At 37.2% G+C, this 20,529-nt stretch overlaps 1 protein-coding gene across 1 annotated transcript in view; it reads left to right on the top strand.

The window, feature by feature from the left end:
• The window catches only part of CPD (carboxypeptidase D), a 68,026-nt gene that overhangs the window by 31,995 nt on the left and 15,502 nt on the right, over positions 1-20,529 (top strand). The window contains exons 8-13 of the mRNA XM_079904430.1: positions 4,082-4,191; positions 13,760-13,862; positions 14,349-14,491; positions 15,606-15,775; positions 17,133-17,456; positions 19,427-19,622. Coding sequence (XP_079760556.1) covers positions 4,082-4,191; positions 13,760-13,862; positions 14,349-14,491; positions 15,606-15,775; positions 17,133-17,456; positions 19,427-19,622 — 1,046 coding nt within the window. The remainder of the gene's footprint in view (positions 1-4,081; positions 4,192-13,759; positions 13,863-14,348; positions 14,492-15,605; positions 15,776-17,132; positions 17,457-19,426; positions 19,623-20,529) is intronic.

Below are 20,529 nucleotides of genomic sequence, written 5' to 3'. Positions count from 1 at the left end.
ACAACAACAAACAATCACCACAATGTCCAACTAGGGTTGTGTGAATAAGTGTCAAAACCCTAGAGACCTGAAAACACATGTCTACATGTAAACTGGTATGTGGACGTTCATAGTAGCACTATTCATAATAACCAGGAAGTATAAATAACCCAAATGTCCACGGACTAACGATCAGATAAATAAAATGTGGTATACAATTGAATGTTAACTGGCTGTGAAAAGGAATGAAGGACTGATGCATGCTACAGCATAGATGAGTCTTGAAAGCATGGTAGATGATAGAAGCCAGTCATAAGAAACCATATATTGTATGATTACATTTTTTATGAAATGTGCAGACATAGGCAAATCCATAGAGATAGAAAATAGGTTAGCAGTTGCCTCAAGCCGTAGAGGATAGTGGTGGAGAGGATGGGGAGTGACTGCTAATGGGTATGGGTTTGTTTATTTTTTCAGTAATGAAATGTTCTGTAATTAGATAGTAGTGATGGTTGTATATTCAACCCTGTGAATATACCAAACAACAGTGAATTATATACTTTAAGTGGATGGATTGTATGGTATGTGAATTATATCTCAATAAATTAAAAAAGAGTGAAGGTATTAACACCAGGGGCAATAGGTAAGAAATTTAGTGTCCACATTTGTTGGATTATCCAAGGAAGTATCACAGTCGAGATTTGATGGCATATAGATTAACCTGCCATTTTAGAAATGACAGTACACACTTATGGATATTTGTATTTAAGAAGTAAATTGAGATTCTCCAAAAATGACTTTGAAAGCTTGCTAATAGTAGGAGAAAATACTTCTATAATTGGTAATCATGGACGATTCTCAAAGACCCAAATAGGAATTATGAAGTTGCAGCCTGGTTAGCAAAATAATTTTTTGGCTTTTTTCTTACTTTATTAATTGTATACCATGTTTGACAGAAAATATTTTTTACTTTGAGCTTTAAAAAATATTCTGTAGTGCTTCCCTGGTTGCGCAGTGATTGAGAGTCCGTCTGCCGATGCAGGGGACACAGGTTCATGCCCCAGTCCGGGAAGATCCCACATGCCGCGGAGCAGCTGGGCCCATGAGCCATGGCCGCTGAGCCTGCACGTCCGGAGCCTGTGCTCCGCAACGGGAGAGGCCACAACAGTGAGAGGCCCACGTACTGCAAAAAAAAAAAAAAATCTGTAAAAAACACATCACATCATGTTGGCTAAAGCTGAAAACTTAATACTAGTTACATTCCAGTGAAAATAATTGACAGATGTTTACATGTGGTATCAAGACCTTGGCATGGTGGGGGATACTTCTTCAATCACGTAGATATGTTTCTTTCCATGACGTATTTTGCATTTTCATCTTAAAATCTTTAAATGAGTTTTGAAATCTTGGCAAAGAAATTTAACAGAGGAATTCTTTGCTGCCAACTTAACAATTTAGAAGGATTTTGAAAGAATATAGAGAAAAGTAATATTTCTTTTTGTAATTTTTGATATTAATTCTTTATTTAGGTGAAATTCATATAACACTAACCATGTTAAGGTAAATAATTCAGTGACATTTAGTGCATTCACAATGCTGTGCAACCACCATCTCTATCTCATTCCAAAACATTTTCACCTCCCCAAAAGGAAACCCCTTACCCATTAAGCAGTTGCTTTCCATTCCCCATGCCCCTCAAGCCCTGGTAACCACCAATCTGTGTTCTGTCTCTATGGATTTACCTGTTTTGGATATTTCATAGAAATGAAATCATATAATATATGACCTTTTGCGTCTGTCTTCTTTCACTTAGCATAGTGTTTTCAAGGTTCATTCATATTGTAGCATATGTTAGTACTTTATTTCTTTTTATGACTGAATAATTTTCCATTGTATGTATATACCACAATTTGTTTATCTATTTATCTGTTGATGGACATTTGGGTTGTTTTTACTTTTTACTATTATGAATAATACTACTATGAGCATTGGCAGACAGTATCTGAGTCCCTGTTTTCAATTCTTTTGGGTTATCCTGTGTTTGGCTTTTTGATGGAAATACCATCATATGGTGATTCCGTGTTTAGCTTTTTGATGAACTGCCAAACTTCCACAGTAGCAGAACCATTTTATATTCCCACCAGCAATGTATGAGGGTTCTAGTTTTTCCACATCCTCACCTTGTTAATTTTTTTGTTGTTGATTATAGCCGTTTTAGTGGGTGAAAGGTGATATCTCACTGAAATTTAGATTTGCATTTCCCTGATGGCTAATGATGCTGAGCATCTTTTTGTGTGCTTGTTGGCCGTTTGTATATCTTATTTGGAGAAATAGCTGTTCAAGTCTTTTGCCCATTGTTAATTGGTTTTTCATCTTTTTGTTGAGTTGCAGGACTTCTTTATATAGTCTGGATTCTAGACCCTTATCAAATTGCTGATTTGCAAATACTTTCTCCCATTCTATAGGTTTACTTTAACTTTCTTAATAATGTCCTTTGATGCACAAAATTTTTAATATTGATGAAGTCAGATTTATCTTTTTTAAAATAGCTAATGCTCTTTGTGTTGATACTAATTTTTATTTATTTATTTATTTATTCATTCATTCATTCTTGGCTGCCTTGGGTCTTCATTGCTGCGCGCGGGCCCTCTCTAGTTGCGGGGAGTGGGGGCAAGCCCTTGTTGTGGTGCGTGGCGCTCTCATTGCGGTGGCCTCTCATGTTGCTGAGCCGGGCTCTAGGTGCGCGGGCTCCAGAGCGCAGGCTCAGCAGTTGTGGCGCACGGGCCCAGTTGCTCCGCGGTCCCAGACCAGGCCTTGAACCCGTGTCCCCTGCATTGGCAGGTAGATTCCCAACCACTGCGTCACCAGGGAAGTCCCAATACTATTTATTTTTTAAATAAACTTTTGTAGGAGTATTGTAAGTCTTTTATGACTTTTTTTTTCCCTTATAAAATTAGCCATTTGAAAGACAATATTAAGTAGAAGTTGACTTTTTTCTGTTGTAACTTTTAGGCATGAGTCATAGATCCAGGGTAAAATTAAATTTTTTTGGAGTAATTTGTCTAAGAACAGGTGTTGAAGTACACTTATCTTGTTAGAACTATTTTGGGGAATAAAATGAGCATAGTTCTTCATACTTGTTTCTTAAAGAAAATTTTTTTAAAATATATGAATGTTTGCTGGTATTTGTTATCACAGGATTACTTCATCTGGATTCAAGTTGAATTTGTTCCTTCACTTCCATGCCCAGGAAGTGGCATGACAAAAAAGGCAAAGATGAATGGCCTAATCAAGGCAGAATAAATGGGCACATGGACAAATGAAAATGATGTGACTAATAGGAAAATAAGGGATTTGATCCTATGGTGGGGGAGGTGGGCTCAGGGCTCCTGCCTGAGAAGCACCCTAATTGCTTTATGTCCTAGGGGGAGCATGAAGGGAGTTGATATCCTTTATATATGTTTTAAAACATCACTCTCTGTATTTTAGGTCATGAAAAATCATATGATATAACTCCAGTTGACTAATTTATAATATGAGCATAAGAGAAATTTTTAGCATTTTTTTCTGAATGAAGGTCAGGACTGGCTCTACTATCCATACATTTGTTGTTTAGCCTCTCCATTTTAGACTCCACATCTGCAAAATGAAGAGGGTGGGTTAATCGGACTTCAAGAGTCCTTTCTTAGTTTAAAATTCCGTGACATGACCTTATAAATGTCTGAATTTTAGTGAAAAAGTACCAAATTTTGCTCAATTTTTCTGATCCTAAATATTATAAAAGTAAAATTGTTTAAATTAAGGCTGTATACTTCTGGTTTCAGTTCTGACATGTAAAGTATGCCTGTAAGTTCAGGCAAACTCCCAAGACCTTTCCAGTTAAGGCAGTCTTTAAGTGTCATGCATAGCTATTTAATATTTTATTTATCCACTTTGATTTTCTATTGAGGAAATTAGCAACTTTTTCATTTCTATTGAGGAAATTAACCTTGGAAATTTGTATTGGTTTCCTGTCTCTGGCAGTACTGTGAAAAGCTTACTTTATGTTAATGCTCCATCTTGAAAGAAATAACACAATACATTTTGCTCATTTCCCTCATAGGTTCTTTGGTGGTTAACTACCCTTTTGATGATGATGAACAAGGGCTTGCCACATATAGTAAATCACCAGATGATGCTGTATTTCAACAAATAGCACTTTCTTATTCCAAGGTAGGCTTGTGCTTAAACATAAAATGCTATAAAAATTCATTTTTCATTTAAAAAAATGCGTTAAAACGAAGTCCTACAAGACTCAGGTCAAGTGCTTTCTTCTCCGTTAAGCCTTCCGTGATTCCTTTCAGACAACCTTACCTCTTTTTCTCCTCTGTTTCCCACCTCACTTTTAAACATACTGCATGTGTTTCCCCATTAGCCATGAAGTTCAGGTAATGTCTTTTCATCTACAGCTTTTAGCGCAGTACCTGGAACATAATAAATTAAACAAACTGCTAGTTTATTTCATTTGAGAAGTACTTAAATATAAACCTTGTAAAGTAGTCTAAGGTGGGGTTGACAAGTTATAGCTCTGGGACTAAATCCAGCCTACCACCTGTTCTTGTAAATACAGTTTTATTGACATACAGCACATCCATTCTTTAAAATACTGTCCATTGCTGCTTCCTTGTTTAACATTTGAAAATAAGTCAGTGTAATTCACCATATTAACAGACTAAAGAAGAAAAACGCTGTAATCATCTCAATAGATGCAGAGGGCAGGGTTGAGTCATTGCAACAGACACTTTAGAGCCTGTAAAGCCAAAAGTTTTTACTATCTGACCCTTTACAGAAAAAAATTGCCAACCTATAGTCTAAGGAAGTGGTCTCCAACCTTTGTGGCACCAGGGACCAGTTTCGGGGAAGACAGTTTTTCCACGGACAGGGGTGGGGAGTGGGGGGTGGTTTAGGCAGTAATGCGAGTGATGGGGAGCGGCAGATGAAGCTTTGCTCACTTGGTGGCCGCTCACCTCCTGCTGTGTGGCCCGGTTCCTAACAGACCAGGGACTGGTACCAGTCCGCAGCCTGTGGGTTGGGGACCCCTGGTCTAAGGTATTTAAGAGCCTAGTAGTAACACTGCAAAGGAGCAAGTAGAAATTTCTGTATTTTCTAAACTTCCTATAATGAACACACATTACTTTCATAATCAGAAATGTTATATTTGTGTGTGTATGTATGTGTGAAATTTTAGTTTAAAAGTCGTTCTTAGAAAGCATGTTAAAAGTTGAGGCTTGGGAACTAGGCTTGTTAGTTTCAGTTTTTGGTCTTACTACTGACTCAGTCTGTGACTTTATTGGTCATAGATAAATGAAGATTATTACTACAGCTCTGTGCTCTGTAATCACACCTTTCTGTCATTCTATTTTTCCCACTCCCTCATTCTCTGCAAGTGCATCTTGTGAGATTGTTCAGAGTTTCTAATAGGGGAGTACATCTATTATTTCACCTTAAAGTGTAGTTGTCTTCTGTTTGGGCATGCCGTTTTAGAGGGATGTACATGAAATAATAAAACAAAAATGAGATACCCTCCAATCATCAAAATAAAAACTAAGTGATCAGATTATACACATATCCCCATCACATTCTGTCCATTATTATAGTTCCACTTTTCATCCTCTTTGTAACTTCTCATTCCTTAGCCTCTTTTTATATTTCTTTGACCTTTGACCCTTTTGATTTGATTTCCTTTCTACCCAGCCTACACCTATGGACATACCTTTCAGTGATGCACTCACCTACACCTTAGGATCTTTTATACCCTTTTGACATACCTGCCTTGCCAATGTCCAACACTTAGTAATTACAATCATCTCTCTTCTACATCCCAGAAAAGTCACACAGTCATGGCAATTGACTACACTCTGTATATATAGTGCTCTCTAACCTCAGCTGAGCCCTCAGTTCTACCTGGCAATAGTTCACATTTTGCTACGTGACTCCGTGGCTCATTTCCCACTATGGTGATTCTGAGCCTTCATCCTCTTCCTGAGCCTTCTAATCCTAGCTTTGTCTTAGTCTCAGTAGATCACTTTGCCTTGAACTAAAGTGGAACTGTGAATAATCTGATGTGTGTTCATTCTGATTCTGTCTTCTCAATTATTGTTTATTTGTGTTTTACCCATATTCTGCATTTCTTTTTTTCCTCCTAATTCTTTTAAATTAAAGTACTTTTGATGTATGATATTATATAAGTTACAGGTATATAATATAGTGGTTCACAATTTTAAGGTTTATACTCCATTTGTAGTCATTATAAAATATTGGCTATATTCCCTGTGTTATACAATATATCCTTGTACCTTATTTTATACATAATAGTTTGTACCTCTTAATCCCCTACTCCTACATTGCCCCTCCCCCCACTGGTAATCACTAGTTTGTTCTCTATATCTGTGAGTCTGTTTCTTTTTTGGTATATTCACTAATTTGTTGTGTTTTTTCGATTCCACATATAAATGATATCACACAGTATTCGTCTTTCTCTGTATGACTTATTTCACTTAGCATAATGCCCTCCAAGTCCAACCATGTTGTTGCAAGTGGCAAAATTTCATTCTTTTTTATGGCTGAGTAGCATTCCGCTGTGTGTGTGTGTGTGTGTGTGTGTGTGTGTGTGTGTGTGTATCACAGCTTATTTATCCATTCATCTGTTGATGATTGCAGTTTTCTCATGTCTGGTGTCTGCCCCCTGGTGGGTGAAGCTGGTCCACAGGCTACAGTGGGCTTCCTGGAGGGCAGGGTCAGGGCCCAGGGGAGTTTGGGACTGGTGCCTTCTCACTGGTGAGTGGAGCTGGGTCCTGGGCCCTCTGGTGGGCAGGGCTATTTCCAGAGGCAACTGTGGGTTCAGGAGATCTTCTGGCAGCCTGTCTGCTGATGGGTGGGGCTGTGTCTCTGCCAGGTTAGTTACTTGGCCTGAGGCATCCCAGCACTGGCACCTACAGGTTGGTTGTTGGGTCGGGGCCAGGTATTGGCATTAATGAGCCAGAGGGAGGATTCCACAGGGGTGCCTGCCAGCACCAGTGTCCATGCAGTAGAAGGAGGTCCCCAAAATGGCTGCCACCAGTGTCTATGTCCCTAGGGTGAGCTGCAGCTGCCCTCCGCCTCCCCAAGACACTTTCCAAGATCAGCAGGTAGGTCTGACCCAGGCTCCTATCAAATTACTGCTTTCGTCCTGGCTCCCAGAGTGTGTGAGATTTTGTGTGCGCCCTTTAAGAGTGAAGTTTCTGTTTCCCCCAGTCCTGTGGGACTCTTGAAATTAAGCCTCACTGGCCTTTAGAGCCAGATGCTCTAGAGGCTCATCTTCCCTATGCAGGACCCCGGGCTGGAGAGCGGGATGGGGATTCAGAACTCTCACTCCTGTGGGAAAACCTCTGCAATATAATTATTCTCCACTCTGTGGGCCGCCCACCCATGGGTATGGGACTTGACTATATCACGAGTCCGAGATGGTCCACAACCCATCTTGTTGTGATTCCTTCTTTATGTCTTTAGTTGTAGAAGATCTTTTCTGATAGGTTTTGGTCTTTTTCACTGATGGTTGTTCTGCAAATAGTTGTGAGTTTGGTGCGCTCGTGAGAGGAGGTGAGCTCAGGGTCTTTCTACTCCACCATCTTGGCTGATCACGCTTCTTCATTTCTTGATCCCACAGCACCCTGCCTCCTCTTTGTCTTTGTTTCTTCTGTTGTAAATGGGAAGGTGACAATTAAATTCCTCAATCATTACTCCAGCCTCCTTTCTCTTGACTGTGATCTATCATGATCTGTTGTGCACCCAGCCACCTTTCCCCTGCCACAAGGCTTCATGGTAAGGAAAAGCAGACCAAGAAAATCGGTGAAGACAAAAGAGGGGGCTTTAAGGAACAGCAGGCATAAAGGTGATTCGGAAGGACCACCAAACATTGAAAACACGCTACATCTGAAACCTAAATCTGAAAATACTAAGATAGTAACTGGGCAGATGAAAGCACTGGAATATAGGGAAGAGGTTTCAAAGTACATGCAAATTAAAGGACCTGGTGTACTCAAAGGAATAGGCACAATTTAAAAGGAAAGCTGGATTTAAAGGAAAATCTTCCAATCTCCCAACTTCTGGGAGAGAAGAAAAGCAAAAAGAAATGAAGAAGTGGCCTTTGACAATTAGATAGTGAAGGGGAAAGAGAAAAGGGGGGAAATGTAGCATTGTCCAAGACAGAAGAGAACCATAAAATCAGTGGACTCAGAGCTCCACCCTTATACCGAGGCAAATAAGCAAACAAACAAACAAAAATCACATTAAAATACCTTGGCTTCTAGACTGACAGAAAAAGGGCACCATTAACTAGGAATCATGTGAAACAGCTCAGTATAATAAAAATGAACAAGAGAGGGCTTCCCTGGTGGCGCAGTGGTTGAGAGTCCGCCTGCCGATGCAGGGGACACGGGTTCGTGCCCCGGTCCGGGAAGATCCCACATGCTGCGGAGTGGCTGGGCCCATGAGCCATGGCCGCTGAGCCTGCACGTCCAGAGCCTGTGCTCCGCAACGGAAGAGGCCACAGCAGTGAGAGGTCCGCATACCGCAAAAAAAAAAAATGAACAAGAGTTAAAAAAACCCATGAAGAACCATTGCAGAAAAAATCAGGAAATGGAATTTCACACATACCACCTGAGGAAACCTTACCACTACCAAAAAACAATCAAGAAGCAGAAGAAAACTATAAGTTTACACTCCAGGCAGATTGACTATACCCAAACACACACTGAGAATATGAAAAACCACATAGGCTCAGATATTTAAAAAATTAAAACAGGAATGGAAAAAGAAACAGGAAGAAATGAAAGAGAATTGGTAGAATTCAGGAAAGTAATGGAAGAAAAAGAAAATTATCTCTAAAGTGAAGAATAAATTGTAAGGGCTAAAGACCTCACGTCTCCCAATTTCAAACTTACTTCAAGACTGTGGTAATTAAGACACTGTGATACGGGAATAAAGATGGACATATACATGGCACATATATACAATGGAATATTACTCAGCCATAAAAAGAAACGAAATTGAGTTATTTGTAGTGAGGTGGATGGACCTAGAGTCTGTCATACAGAGTGAAGTAAGTCAGAGAAAAACAAATACCGTATGCTAACACAAATATGTGGAATCTTAAAAAAAAAAAATGGTTCTGAAGAACCTAGGGGCAGGACAGGAGTAAAGATGCAGACATAGAGAATGGACTTGAGGATGCGGGAGGGGGGAAGGGTAAGCTGGGATGAAGTGAGGGGGTAGCATTGACATATATACGCTACCAAATGTAAAATCGATAGCTAGTAGGAAGCAGCTGCATAGCACAGGGAGATCAGCTCAGTGCTTTGTGACCACCTAGAGGGTTGGGATAGGGAGGGTGGGAGGGAGGAGATATGGGGATATATGTATATGTAATAGTGATTCATTTTGTTATAAAGCAGAAATTAACACACCATTGTAGAGCAATCAATTATACTCTCCAATAAAGATGTTAGGAAAAAAAAGATGGACATATACACATCAAAGAAATAGAATTGATAGTCCAGAAATAAACTCTTACATTTATGGTCAGTTGATTTTTCAATAAGAGCACCAAAACAATTCAATGAGGATAGAAAAATCTTTTCACTAAATGGTTATGAAAAACTGGATATTCACATACAAAAGAATAAATTTGGACCTCTTCCTCATATCATACCCCAAAATAATCTCAAAATGGATCATAGACCTAAATGTAAACTGTAAGACTTTTAGGAAAAAATAAAGAAATAAATTTTTGTGACCTTGGGTTAGACAATGGTTTCCTAGATGTGACATCAAAAGCACAAGTGACAGAAAAAAGACATACTGGACATCATCAAACTTTAATACATTTTTGTTGCAAAGGATACTGTGTTAGTTTCCTAGAACTGCGGTAACAATTTTCCGTCTCACAGTTCTAGAGTCTAGAAGTCCAAAATCAAGATGTTGGCAGGGCCATGCTCCCTTGAAACCTGGAAGGGAATCCGTCCTTGCCTCTTCCTAGCTTCTGGTGTTTTTCTGGCAGTCTTTGCCATTGATTGGTTTCTAGATGGATTATCCCAGTCCTCTATCTTCACATGGTATTCTCCCTGTTGTCTGTGTCCAAATTTTCCCTTTTTATAAAGATACCAGTCATATTGGATTAGGGCCCACTGTAATTACCTCATTTTAACTTGATTACCTCTGTAATTAAATACAGTCACATTATGAGGTTTTGGGGGTTAGGACTTCAACATATCTTTTGGAGGAGAAATAATTCAACATGTAACAGATAATAATCAAGGAAGTAAAAAGACAACCCACAGCATAGGAGAATACCATATATCTGATAAGGATCTTTTATCTAAAATATATAATGAACTCTTACAACTAAATAATAAAAAGACAATCCAATTGAAAAATGGGCAAAGAATCTGAATACACATTTCTCCAAAGAAATATACAAATGACCGACAAGCTCACAAAAAGGGAAATGCAAATCAAAACAACGAGATACTACTTTTTACCCACTAGGATGATAGTTTAAAAAAAAAAAAGAAAAGAACAAGGGTTGGTAAGGATGTGGAGAAATTGGAACTCTTGTGCATTGCTGGTGGGAATGTAAAATGGTACAACTGCTTTGGAAAACAATTGCGGTTCCTCAAAATGTTAAATATAGAATTATCATATGGCCTGACAATCCCACTCCTAAGTATATGTCCAAGAGAAATGAAAACATAGCCCACACAAAACTTGTACACAAATGTTCATAGCAGCATTATCCATAATAGCCAAAATGGACACAACCCACATGTCCATCAAGTGATAAGTGGATAAACAAAATGTGATATATCCATGCAATGGAATACTATCCAGTCATAAAAAAAAATAAAGTACTGAGACAAACTACAACTTAGATGACCCTTGAAAACATGCTAGGTGAAAGCAGCCAGTCACAAGAGACTACATATTGTGTGATTCCGTTTATATGAAATGTCCAGAATAGGCAAATCCATAGAGACAGAAAATAGACTGGTAATTGTCTTGGGCTTGGGATGTAGGGAGGGGCAGGGAAGAGGTTGAGAGGAAATGGGGAGTGCTGATGGGTACAGGTTTATTTTGGGGTCATGAAAATGTCCGAAAATTTACTGTGGCGATGGTCACACAACTGAGTGAATATACCAAGGACCACTGAGTTGTATACTTCAAATGCGTGACTTGTGTGGGATGTGAATTATATTTCAATAAAGCAGATTTTGAGAACCTAGAGAAGACTCAGGGGTGGGGTATCCATGCTCAGTTCATATGTAGGCTAAAAAAACGTCAAAAGTTATATGCCAAACTATTAAATGATTGGTGATCTCTAGGTTTATATTTTTTTCTTTTGGTTTGCCTCAATTTTCTAATCTTTCTACAATAACTTTTATTATATTTTAAGTATAATGAAATTCAATGAATTCAATTAAGTGAAAGTGAGAAAATGGAGCTATACAGTGTGACATAAGTGAAGAGAAAATTTCAAGGAGGCATTAGTGGAAGACTGGTGATATTTGAATAAAATATAGGTTTTTTTAGTTAATAGTATCATGCCAGTGTTAATTTCCTTGTTTTGATCATTGTGCTATGGTTATATAAGATGCTAACATCAGGGAAAGCTGGATCAAAGGCATATAAAACTCTCTGTACTATTTTTGCAATTTTTCTGCAACTCTAAAATTAGTTCAAAAGAAGTCAAAAGAAAAGAATAAGAAAAGTGAATAGTCTCTGCTTATCTCCACTTCATTATTGTTCTCTCATGCCTCAGTTTCTTGTCATCTGTCTTCTGCCTACATTGTTTTACCTGGAAGTGCCCCCTCAAAGGTTACCAGAAGTCTATTTTTTTAAAATGTTCTTGACCTCTGAAGTCTAACGCTCTTGTCTTCTCCCCTTGATCTCTGTTACATTATATAGCAGAGAGCTTTGCTTCCTTTTTTCTCTTTCAGTGGCTCAACCTCTCTCTTTTACTTTTTTTCCCGCCTCCATATTCTGTCCTTAGCCATTTTTACTGTCTTGGCAATTGCATCCAGTTGCTTTAGCTGTCACCACTATGTAAATGCCTCTTTAAAAAGTTGTTTCATATAATGAAAGTTATTATAAAAAGATCAGAGACTATAGCCAAGCAAAAAGAAGAGAATCATTTACTGTCTTGGTATATATTTTAGACTCTTTATATATGGACTGAGACTGGACACCTACATCCTCACCCCCTATCTTCTTTAAGTTGTCAAACTGCTTTAAAATTTTTAATTAGTTTTTTCAAAAAAGATTATCAAAGTAGAGTAGTGAGAATTAAAGAAGATGGTAAAATACACATGGTAAAACCTATCTGTCACAACCTTTCAGATGCTCATTATCTCTCAGTTGAATTATTTCAGTAGTACTCTGATGAGTCTCCCTGGCTTTGGTCCATTTTTTCACATTATTATTGGAATAAACTTCCTAGAGCCATGAATATATCATATATCACCCTTCCATCAGAAATCTTCACAAGTTCCTTATTGCTCTGAGAATAAAGTCAAAATGTTAACAGTAATTGCCTAGAACTGTGGTGTCTAGAGTGGGTTTTATACTAGATGATCCGTTAAGATGTAGGAAGACTATATTAGACGTTCTGTTTTTAAAATGTTTTTTTAATGCAGGTTTGTAATATACATACTATATTAATTAGTACAGTAGTACATCTATATAATTTATAATCAAATGGATAGATATTGATGGAAATGGAGATAGGAGACATAGAAGATATGGAGACATAGAAGATGTGTGCAAGTGTTTAGTGGAAAAACCAGAGAGCAAAAGAGCATGTACACAAATATTCCAGTAACCTAAAACAATAGCTTTCATTTGATAACATTGGTGGGATCATAAGCCTGTAATTGGTATGTCAAGTTTACGAAAGGGGGTTGTTTTATATATTTTAAAGTTAAATGGTTAATTCTCAGTGATGGGAAAGTGAGAAATTACTTTTCTCTTTACACTTTTCTGTACTTTTTTTCTTTTTCTATTTACAAAAGAGAGAAATGAAGTTTTGACCACCTTTCAAAGCTTAATTTCTTCAGGAAAATTCCCCTGCCACTCTAGTCAGAAATAATCTTTCTCTCCTCTAGCTCCCAGTAGTGTTTATTTGTGCCTCTGTGGCAGTTTTTCTTACTCTCCATTGAACAAGCAATTGCACACGTGCTATGTAGACACTGCTGGATGCCGAGGACACAAAGACACAAACTATTTCAAGGAGTAGTGTATTGTCTTTAGGGGGAAAAGAGGTGCAACCAGTTTTAACAGGATAAAATAATTGTACAGAGTGCAGTCAAAGCACAGCGGGGCTACCTTAGTCCCCAAGAAGTCAGAGAAAGATGCTTACTTTCCATTGTGTGTGAATTACCTCTTTTGGACTTTAAGCTTCTTGAGATGATGAAATGAAAGTACGAATATGAACAGTGTTGTTTTTGTTTTTGAGAGGGGTTGGGTTGGATTTTTATATTACTTGTAATTACAAGTAATAAATGAAGTCTTCACTTTTTTTTTTACAGAGCATAAACTGTTTAGCTTTGATTTTAAAAAATAGGTAGAAAGTCACTGCTTCCCGTGACTCCATCCACCCCCACATATACCCTATTGTTAAACACTCTTCCTATCTTTCTTTATCCTTCCCATGTTTTTTGATGCAGATACAAACAAATGCAAGTAAAGATTCTTTTTTTTTTTTTTCCAGGAAAACTCCCAGATGTTTCAAGGTAGACCTTGCAAGAATATGTACCCTAATGAATATTTTCCTCATGGAATAACAAATGGAGCCAGTTGGTACAATGTCCCAGGTAAACATTTTTATATTAAGGCCGTATAACTTGATGGATTTTCTGTCCCCCTGGATGGTACTGCTTGTTACTGATTTTTAAATTTTGAGAAAGAATCATTCTTTTAAAAATATTGTATAAATAGTTTAAAACATTCAAATTACCATTTCAACTATTTTTAATATTTGGTGTACTTTGACCTTTGAGTAAAATAATGTACTGAAACCTCATGAAAGTGTTATATTTTACTGCTGGCTATTACAAAGAACTTTAGATGTGCTAAGAAGAAGAGTGTGAGCTACACTTGAATTCTTCCTGAACATGAAAGTACAGATGTTTTACCTGGACCACAAGCATCAGAGAGCTCTCAAATGAACGCATTATTGGTTTTCAGCCATGCTGATAAAAGATGAATTTGGCTTTTTACTAGGAATGTTGCTTACGATTTGGGATCTGAGCTAGTTAGAACTTCTTCAGAGTAACTAATTTAAAATTTTTATCCTTCAGGTGGTATGCAGGACTGGAACTATTTACAAACAAACTGCTTTGAAGTGACTATTGAACTTGGTTGTGTGAAATACCCATTTGAGAAAGATCTGCCCAAATTTTGGGAACAGAATCGAAGATCTCTAATCCAGTTTCTGAAACAGGTGACGATTCTGGAGTGACATGAAATTTCTCCCAAGAGCAAGAAGATTTTTGTGTGTACATGTGGTTTTCATGCATTGATTTTAGAATACACCTCATTTGAATTCCAGTTTGACCTGTTCATGTTTTCGTATATTTATCTAGAAAATTCATGGATGTAAATGAGTTTATTTATATGCACAGAGAAGAGTTAAAAATGATTAAACAATATAGTGATGATGTTTGGCACTTAATGGTTAGTGGTCACTTTTTACCCTTGTCTTTATAAAGGGCTGCTATAGATTGGGTACATGCCTAAGAATTTGTCAAGTGATAAAGATGGGCTATGGGGTAAATTTTTTTTTTTTCGCCATTGGTTTACTGTGAAACGATTAATTTCCTTTTGTTTGGATGTGCATCGTGGCCAATAGGTAGACTATAAGAAATATGCTAATAGTGGTTAAAATTATTAGGATAATCTGACTAATACTTTGTGCCAGTACTTTGCTGAGTAGAATGGCATAATGGCTGTGAGTTTGCATACTAATTTTTTAGAACATTTTATTCTGAAAATTTGTAAGCATCAGGAAAAATTATAAGACTAACAATAAATACTACTATTCCTTTACCTAGGTTTAACAATTTTTATACTTTGCTGCATTTGTATTTTATATATATATAAACACACACACACTTTTGTTGAACTATTTCAGTATAAATTGCAGGTGTTATGATATTTATCCCAAAGTATTTCGGAATACATCTTCTAAAAATAAGGTTAATTCTCCTACCTGACTTCTCCAATTGCTATTATCTCACCTAAGAAAATTAACAGTAACTCCCTATACTACCTAATACCTAATCCATGTTCAAATTTCCTCCACTTGTCCTCAAAATGTCTTTCTGTAGCTGATAGGAAGATAAAGACAAATCTAACTTATGAAAAACTAGCCTTTCAGAAACTGAAATATTTTGTTTAATGGGCGGTTACATTTAGCTTTACTCTGAGCTCCTGAATTCCTATTTGTTCTACATGTTTACATTATTTAACAATCTGTTATTTTGGATGTGAACTTCCAAAATAATTAGATGATGATCTTTATCAGTAAAATCTGGGTGTCCTTGTGCTTTATCCAGGTTCATCAGGGTGTCAAAGGATTCGTCCTAGATGCCACAGATGGCAGAGGTATATTAAATGCCACCATTAGTGTTGCTGAAATTAATCACCCAGTAACTACTTACAAAACTGGAGATTACTGGCGTCTGTTGGTTCCAGGAACTTATAAAATCACAGCATCTGCTCGAGGGTGAGTTACTGAATGCTTTGTAATTGAGTGCTTGGAGATGAAACAAGCATAGTTCCATTCTAAAAGATTATTGCCAGAAAGCCCTGTAGAGGCTAAGCAACCTTGAGTTTAACGCTGAGAAGTCTAGAGCTGGTTACACATTTGACTCTTCTCTGATGGCACAGTGAGTACATGAACCGTCAAATGTAAGGAATCTGTGAAATTATTCACTTTGAACAGTAGCCTCTTTTACCTTCATCCTCTCAGGTCACCTTCCCCTGTCCAGATGTAAAGCCATAGTGACTGATTTCCTTCACTATGGGTAACAGTTCTGGGAAGTACTTGTTAGTAGGGAAAAAAAGACTTCTGTTCTGCATACTTCTAGTCATGTTGTCCCCAAAATACCACCACTTTACATTTGTACCCTTTTAAAACTCTTTCACAGACACTTATTTTTTATTATTGTACCTTTGCCTTCTCGCATCAAGTGAGATTTTCTTACTTACTGCTAATTCTCTGAGAAAAGCCATTTTCATATTTTTTACAGTTTTTCTCACCACAAAGATATATTTACTTGAAAAGAAAAAATTAACTTATGACCTTTTCCCTTGGAAAAAACTTAATATTCCTTATGTTCCTCCTCCTTTACAAATACCTTAGAACTGGAGCCACCTTACTTTTTAGTCGAAACTTATAATTTTTATCCTCTTGTAGTTTTCTTTTTTATATTTGATACATGTAGGTGTTCCCACAGAATATTTTCCCCTCCCCCTACTAGCTCTCTTATTTCTGAAGAGTTAGTTTGAACACTCATTGAAGTAAGGGTAAATACATGGAAACATCTAAAGTTATTGTTACCTTTTTTTAAAAAATGGTTTTCAAATATCAAGTGGTCTGTAAATGAATGGGTTAGAACTTTAACGAGTAAAGAAGTTTATTCTGGTTTTTTTCAGTTTTGGCATAGTATTGGAAAAACCAAAGCATCAAGGTGTCTGAAAAATGGGGCAAGAATGATGCGTTTGGCAGAGAATGTCCTAAGTTAGTACTTCTCAAACTTTTTCCACCATATTCCCTGATGACAGACAAGTGAACTCAGATTCCAGGAAATATGGGCGTATACACTGCAAGCATGAGCTTTCTTTTGAAGTCATATATTTAATCTTAAAAACTCATTTATGTTTTATAGTCTACCCTTGTATGGTCTTCGTTAATGTTTAAAACAAATCTTAAATTCTCACAAAGTTAACAATTTGACCCTTTAGGGAGATGCACCACATTTATCTCTAGGATTCACATATCCTCTGCACACCTCTGTTTTCCCAGGGTTTGGGTACTCCAGCTGCAGAAGCGTGGCTCTGATCTGTCTCCTTTATTACAGGTATAATCCAGTTACCAAGAATGTGACGGTAAACAGTGAAGGTGCTGTTCAGGTCAACTTCACACTTGTTCGATCTTCAACAGATTCAAACAATGAATCAAAGAAAGGCAAGGGGGACAGCACCAACAATGAGGGTGCCAGCGATCCGACTACTAAAGAGTTTGAAACTTTAATTAAAGACCTTTCAGCTGAGAATGGTTTGGAAGGCTTCATGTTACGCTCCTCCTCAAATCTGGCTCTTTATCGATACCATTCATACAAGGACTTATCAGAGTTTCTGAGAGGACTTGTGATGAACTACCCACATATTACAAATCTTACCAAGTAAGTGTCACCCTTCTTGCTACCTTTTTTTCCTCTTTCTTTCTCTCTTTCTCCTTCCCTCTCTCTTTCTCCCTTCCTCCCTCCCTCCCTCCCTCCCTTCCTCCCTCCCTCCCTCCCTTCCTTCCTTCCTTCCTTCTTTCTTCATTTTAAAGAGGTTACATTTAGCATAAGCCACATTAAATGGTTCTTGTAATTTATTTAGAGATATTTGGGAGCTGAATGTATAGAGAGTTGGATTTCACTTATTTTGAAACAGATGTTTGCTTGGAGATCTTTCTAACAATGAATCTTGGAAACTTTTATGAGAAACATTGGAGCAGAATTACTTGTTAGTTTAGCAGTGTGTGGCTTGTGCCTCCAGAAAATGTAAAATCATTCTTTCTAATGATTACTTTGATTTCAAAACCCTTTCTACTTCTCAGTTGCAGATTCACGTTCTGACTAAATATTATTTAGTTTGTTTCATTTTGCTGGGGGCAGGGACAAATTTGGAACTATGAGCTCACTTGTCAGGGATCATGTTTAACCTTTTCTTCAAATTAAATAATGAAGCCTGGTTGGCTGTCATTTTCTGTGCTTCAGTCTCTACTCACAGTCATGGTTCCCTGAAGCCTTAGGGACGTATGTGATTGAGGGTTCTGGGAAAACATGCAGTACCGGCTTATGTAAAACTGATGGCTGAGACAACTTTTACCTTCACTTCTTAGGCTTCTCTGCTTCACTTTCACTGTCTCAAAACTATTTCCTTGATTTGTTGATTCCTATTATTTGCCTATTTTAGGGCCTTTACTTTTTGCCCTGAACTTACAGTTCTCTACTACAAACCTAATGAACATTAACTAGACTTTCACTTTTTCACTTTTTTTCCTTCATTGGTTCTTTTAATTTTACCAGTAAATTTACTTCCTCAAATACTGGTTTATAATGTCTGTAATTGCAAAGACTGATATTTACTTTGGCAATACCAATTACCTCTCTTCCGCAACTGACTCTTGAACATTTCTGCCCAGGTCAGGTTTTAATACTGTCCATGTTAGTGCCATATAGACGTTACAGACTTTCTTATTTTAAAACAAAAAATTGGACATTATTTTGCTATCCATTTACTTAGTTCATTTGTTTTGTTTTAACCTTTCAATTAAACATGGACTTCTTAGTTAAATAGTTCCCCAGCAAATATGCAACACCTGCCAGTGGTGGGACACAAGGCAGTTTTCGGTGGTTCTCCAACGGTTGCTAAGTATCATTAAATACCATTGTGAGATAGTGGTACTTTGTCTATTCTATTAATCCTCAATTTAATGCCAATATTTTTTTTCTATCTAACTCTTGTAAATCTCCCTTTATATCAAAGAAGGCAGGCCTTTTCAATTAGTTTTGCTGTAATTTTGGTACTGCATTTAAAGTATAAAATGTCTTATTTGTGTAAATTAATTTAGATTTTAAAAGTAAGGTGCTCTGCATTTGTGTATATTTAAATATTTCCATAATAAAATTTTAAGTGAGTTAACTTAAAAGACATATGTTAACTAGAGACTTCCCTGGGACTTCACTGGAAGACTCCATGCTTCCCTTGCAGGGGCCGCGGGTTCGATCCCTGGTCAGGGGACTAGGATCCCACATGCTAGGCGGCACAGCCAAAAAAAAAAAAAAGACATATATTAACTAAAGAGTAGTATAGATTATAGAAGATTGGGTAAATATCATGAAGATGATAGGAGAATGACAATTTGGAGGAATGCTGAACTAAATCATGATCTTTCCTAAATCTGATAGTATCTCACATCTATTTGACTTTCTTTGATTAAGGGAACCTAATTTTCTTAAAGTAGTCTGACATAAAGATTTACTCTTTAAAGACTTTTTAAGACTTTTCAAATTTTGTTCTCATTTGTTTTTTTAAAATCTGTAAGGCAGCATTAACATAATACTTGATTACTTGCTGACTTTTTGTTTCTGGTTTTTGAAAGTTTGGGACAGAGTGCTGAATATCGTCACATTTGGTCCCTTGAAATCTCCAATAAGCCCAATGTATCTGAGCCTGAAGAACCAAAGATTCGTTTTGTTGCTGGCATCCATGGAAATGCTCCAGTTGGAACTGAACTTCTTTTGGCTCTGGCAGAATTTCTCTGCCTAAACTACAAAAAGAACCCAGCTGTTACCCAAGTAAGAAAATAGCCTGTTTTGACATGCTTTAAAAGGAAAAAGCTCAGTGATACACTGATACCAAGGCACCATTTTTTAAAAATTTAACTTCCTGTTAGATTTTATACAGAGGTACATTTAAGGTCATTATACACTTTACTCTTTAAAAATGGACCTTGGTATATAGTCATTGTTAATAGTGTCTTTCTATTATATTTCTTTGTATGTATTAAGAGCCATAGAGGAAAAAAATAATAAAGATTTGCATTCAGTCCTCTATTCCTTTATGTTACCCTTCCAATCTTTACTCACAGTGATGTATATTCTAATTAGAGGGACTTCCATTGCCAATTATTTATAACTAGGATAGTATATTGAAAAACGAGGTAGAAGAGAAATCGGGTTTTTTTTCATGTAATAAAGATGAAATTATTGGACACCTTGGATGCTAAGAGATTTTAGAAAAAGTGATATGGCAGTGCCTACTTTAGTCGCTCGTGACTATAGAATAGAACGTTGATCCAGAAGCTGGTTATGTATGATTAAGCAACCTAGTTTCTGTGTTGTCTTAGGGAAAGGAAGGAAAGAGTGTGCATCTGTCTAGAACACTCGCTAATTGGCACTGTCTGTATAGAATTTAGGAAAGGGAAAAAGTACTAGTATTTAATACCTACTATGTGCTAGGTACTTTACATACATCATAATTTAATCCTCAACCCTGCAATTATGTTAGCTTCGTTTTATAGATGTGAAAACTGAGGCAGAGATATTTGATAACTTACAGGAGGTCACACAGCTACTAAGTGGTAAAGCAGGGATTTAAACCCAAGCATGTCTCACTCTAAAGCCTGTGCTGTTCTGTTTTACCCTACTGCCTCCCCTGAAAGAAATTTGGAAAGAATTGATGTCATGATTAGGATCCCATGAT

Source organism: Stenella coeruleoalba, assembly GCF_951394435.1.
Source record: "Stenella coeruleoalba genome assembly, chromosome: 19".
NCBI classification, from domain to species: Eukaryota; Metazoa; Chordata; class Mammalia; order Artiodactyla; family Delphinidae; genus Stenella; species Stenella coeruleoalba.
Note: the sequence above shows the minus strand (reverse complement) of the source record. Positions and strands in the feature narration are given on the sequence as shown.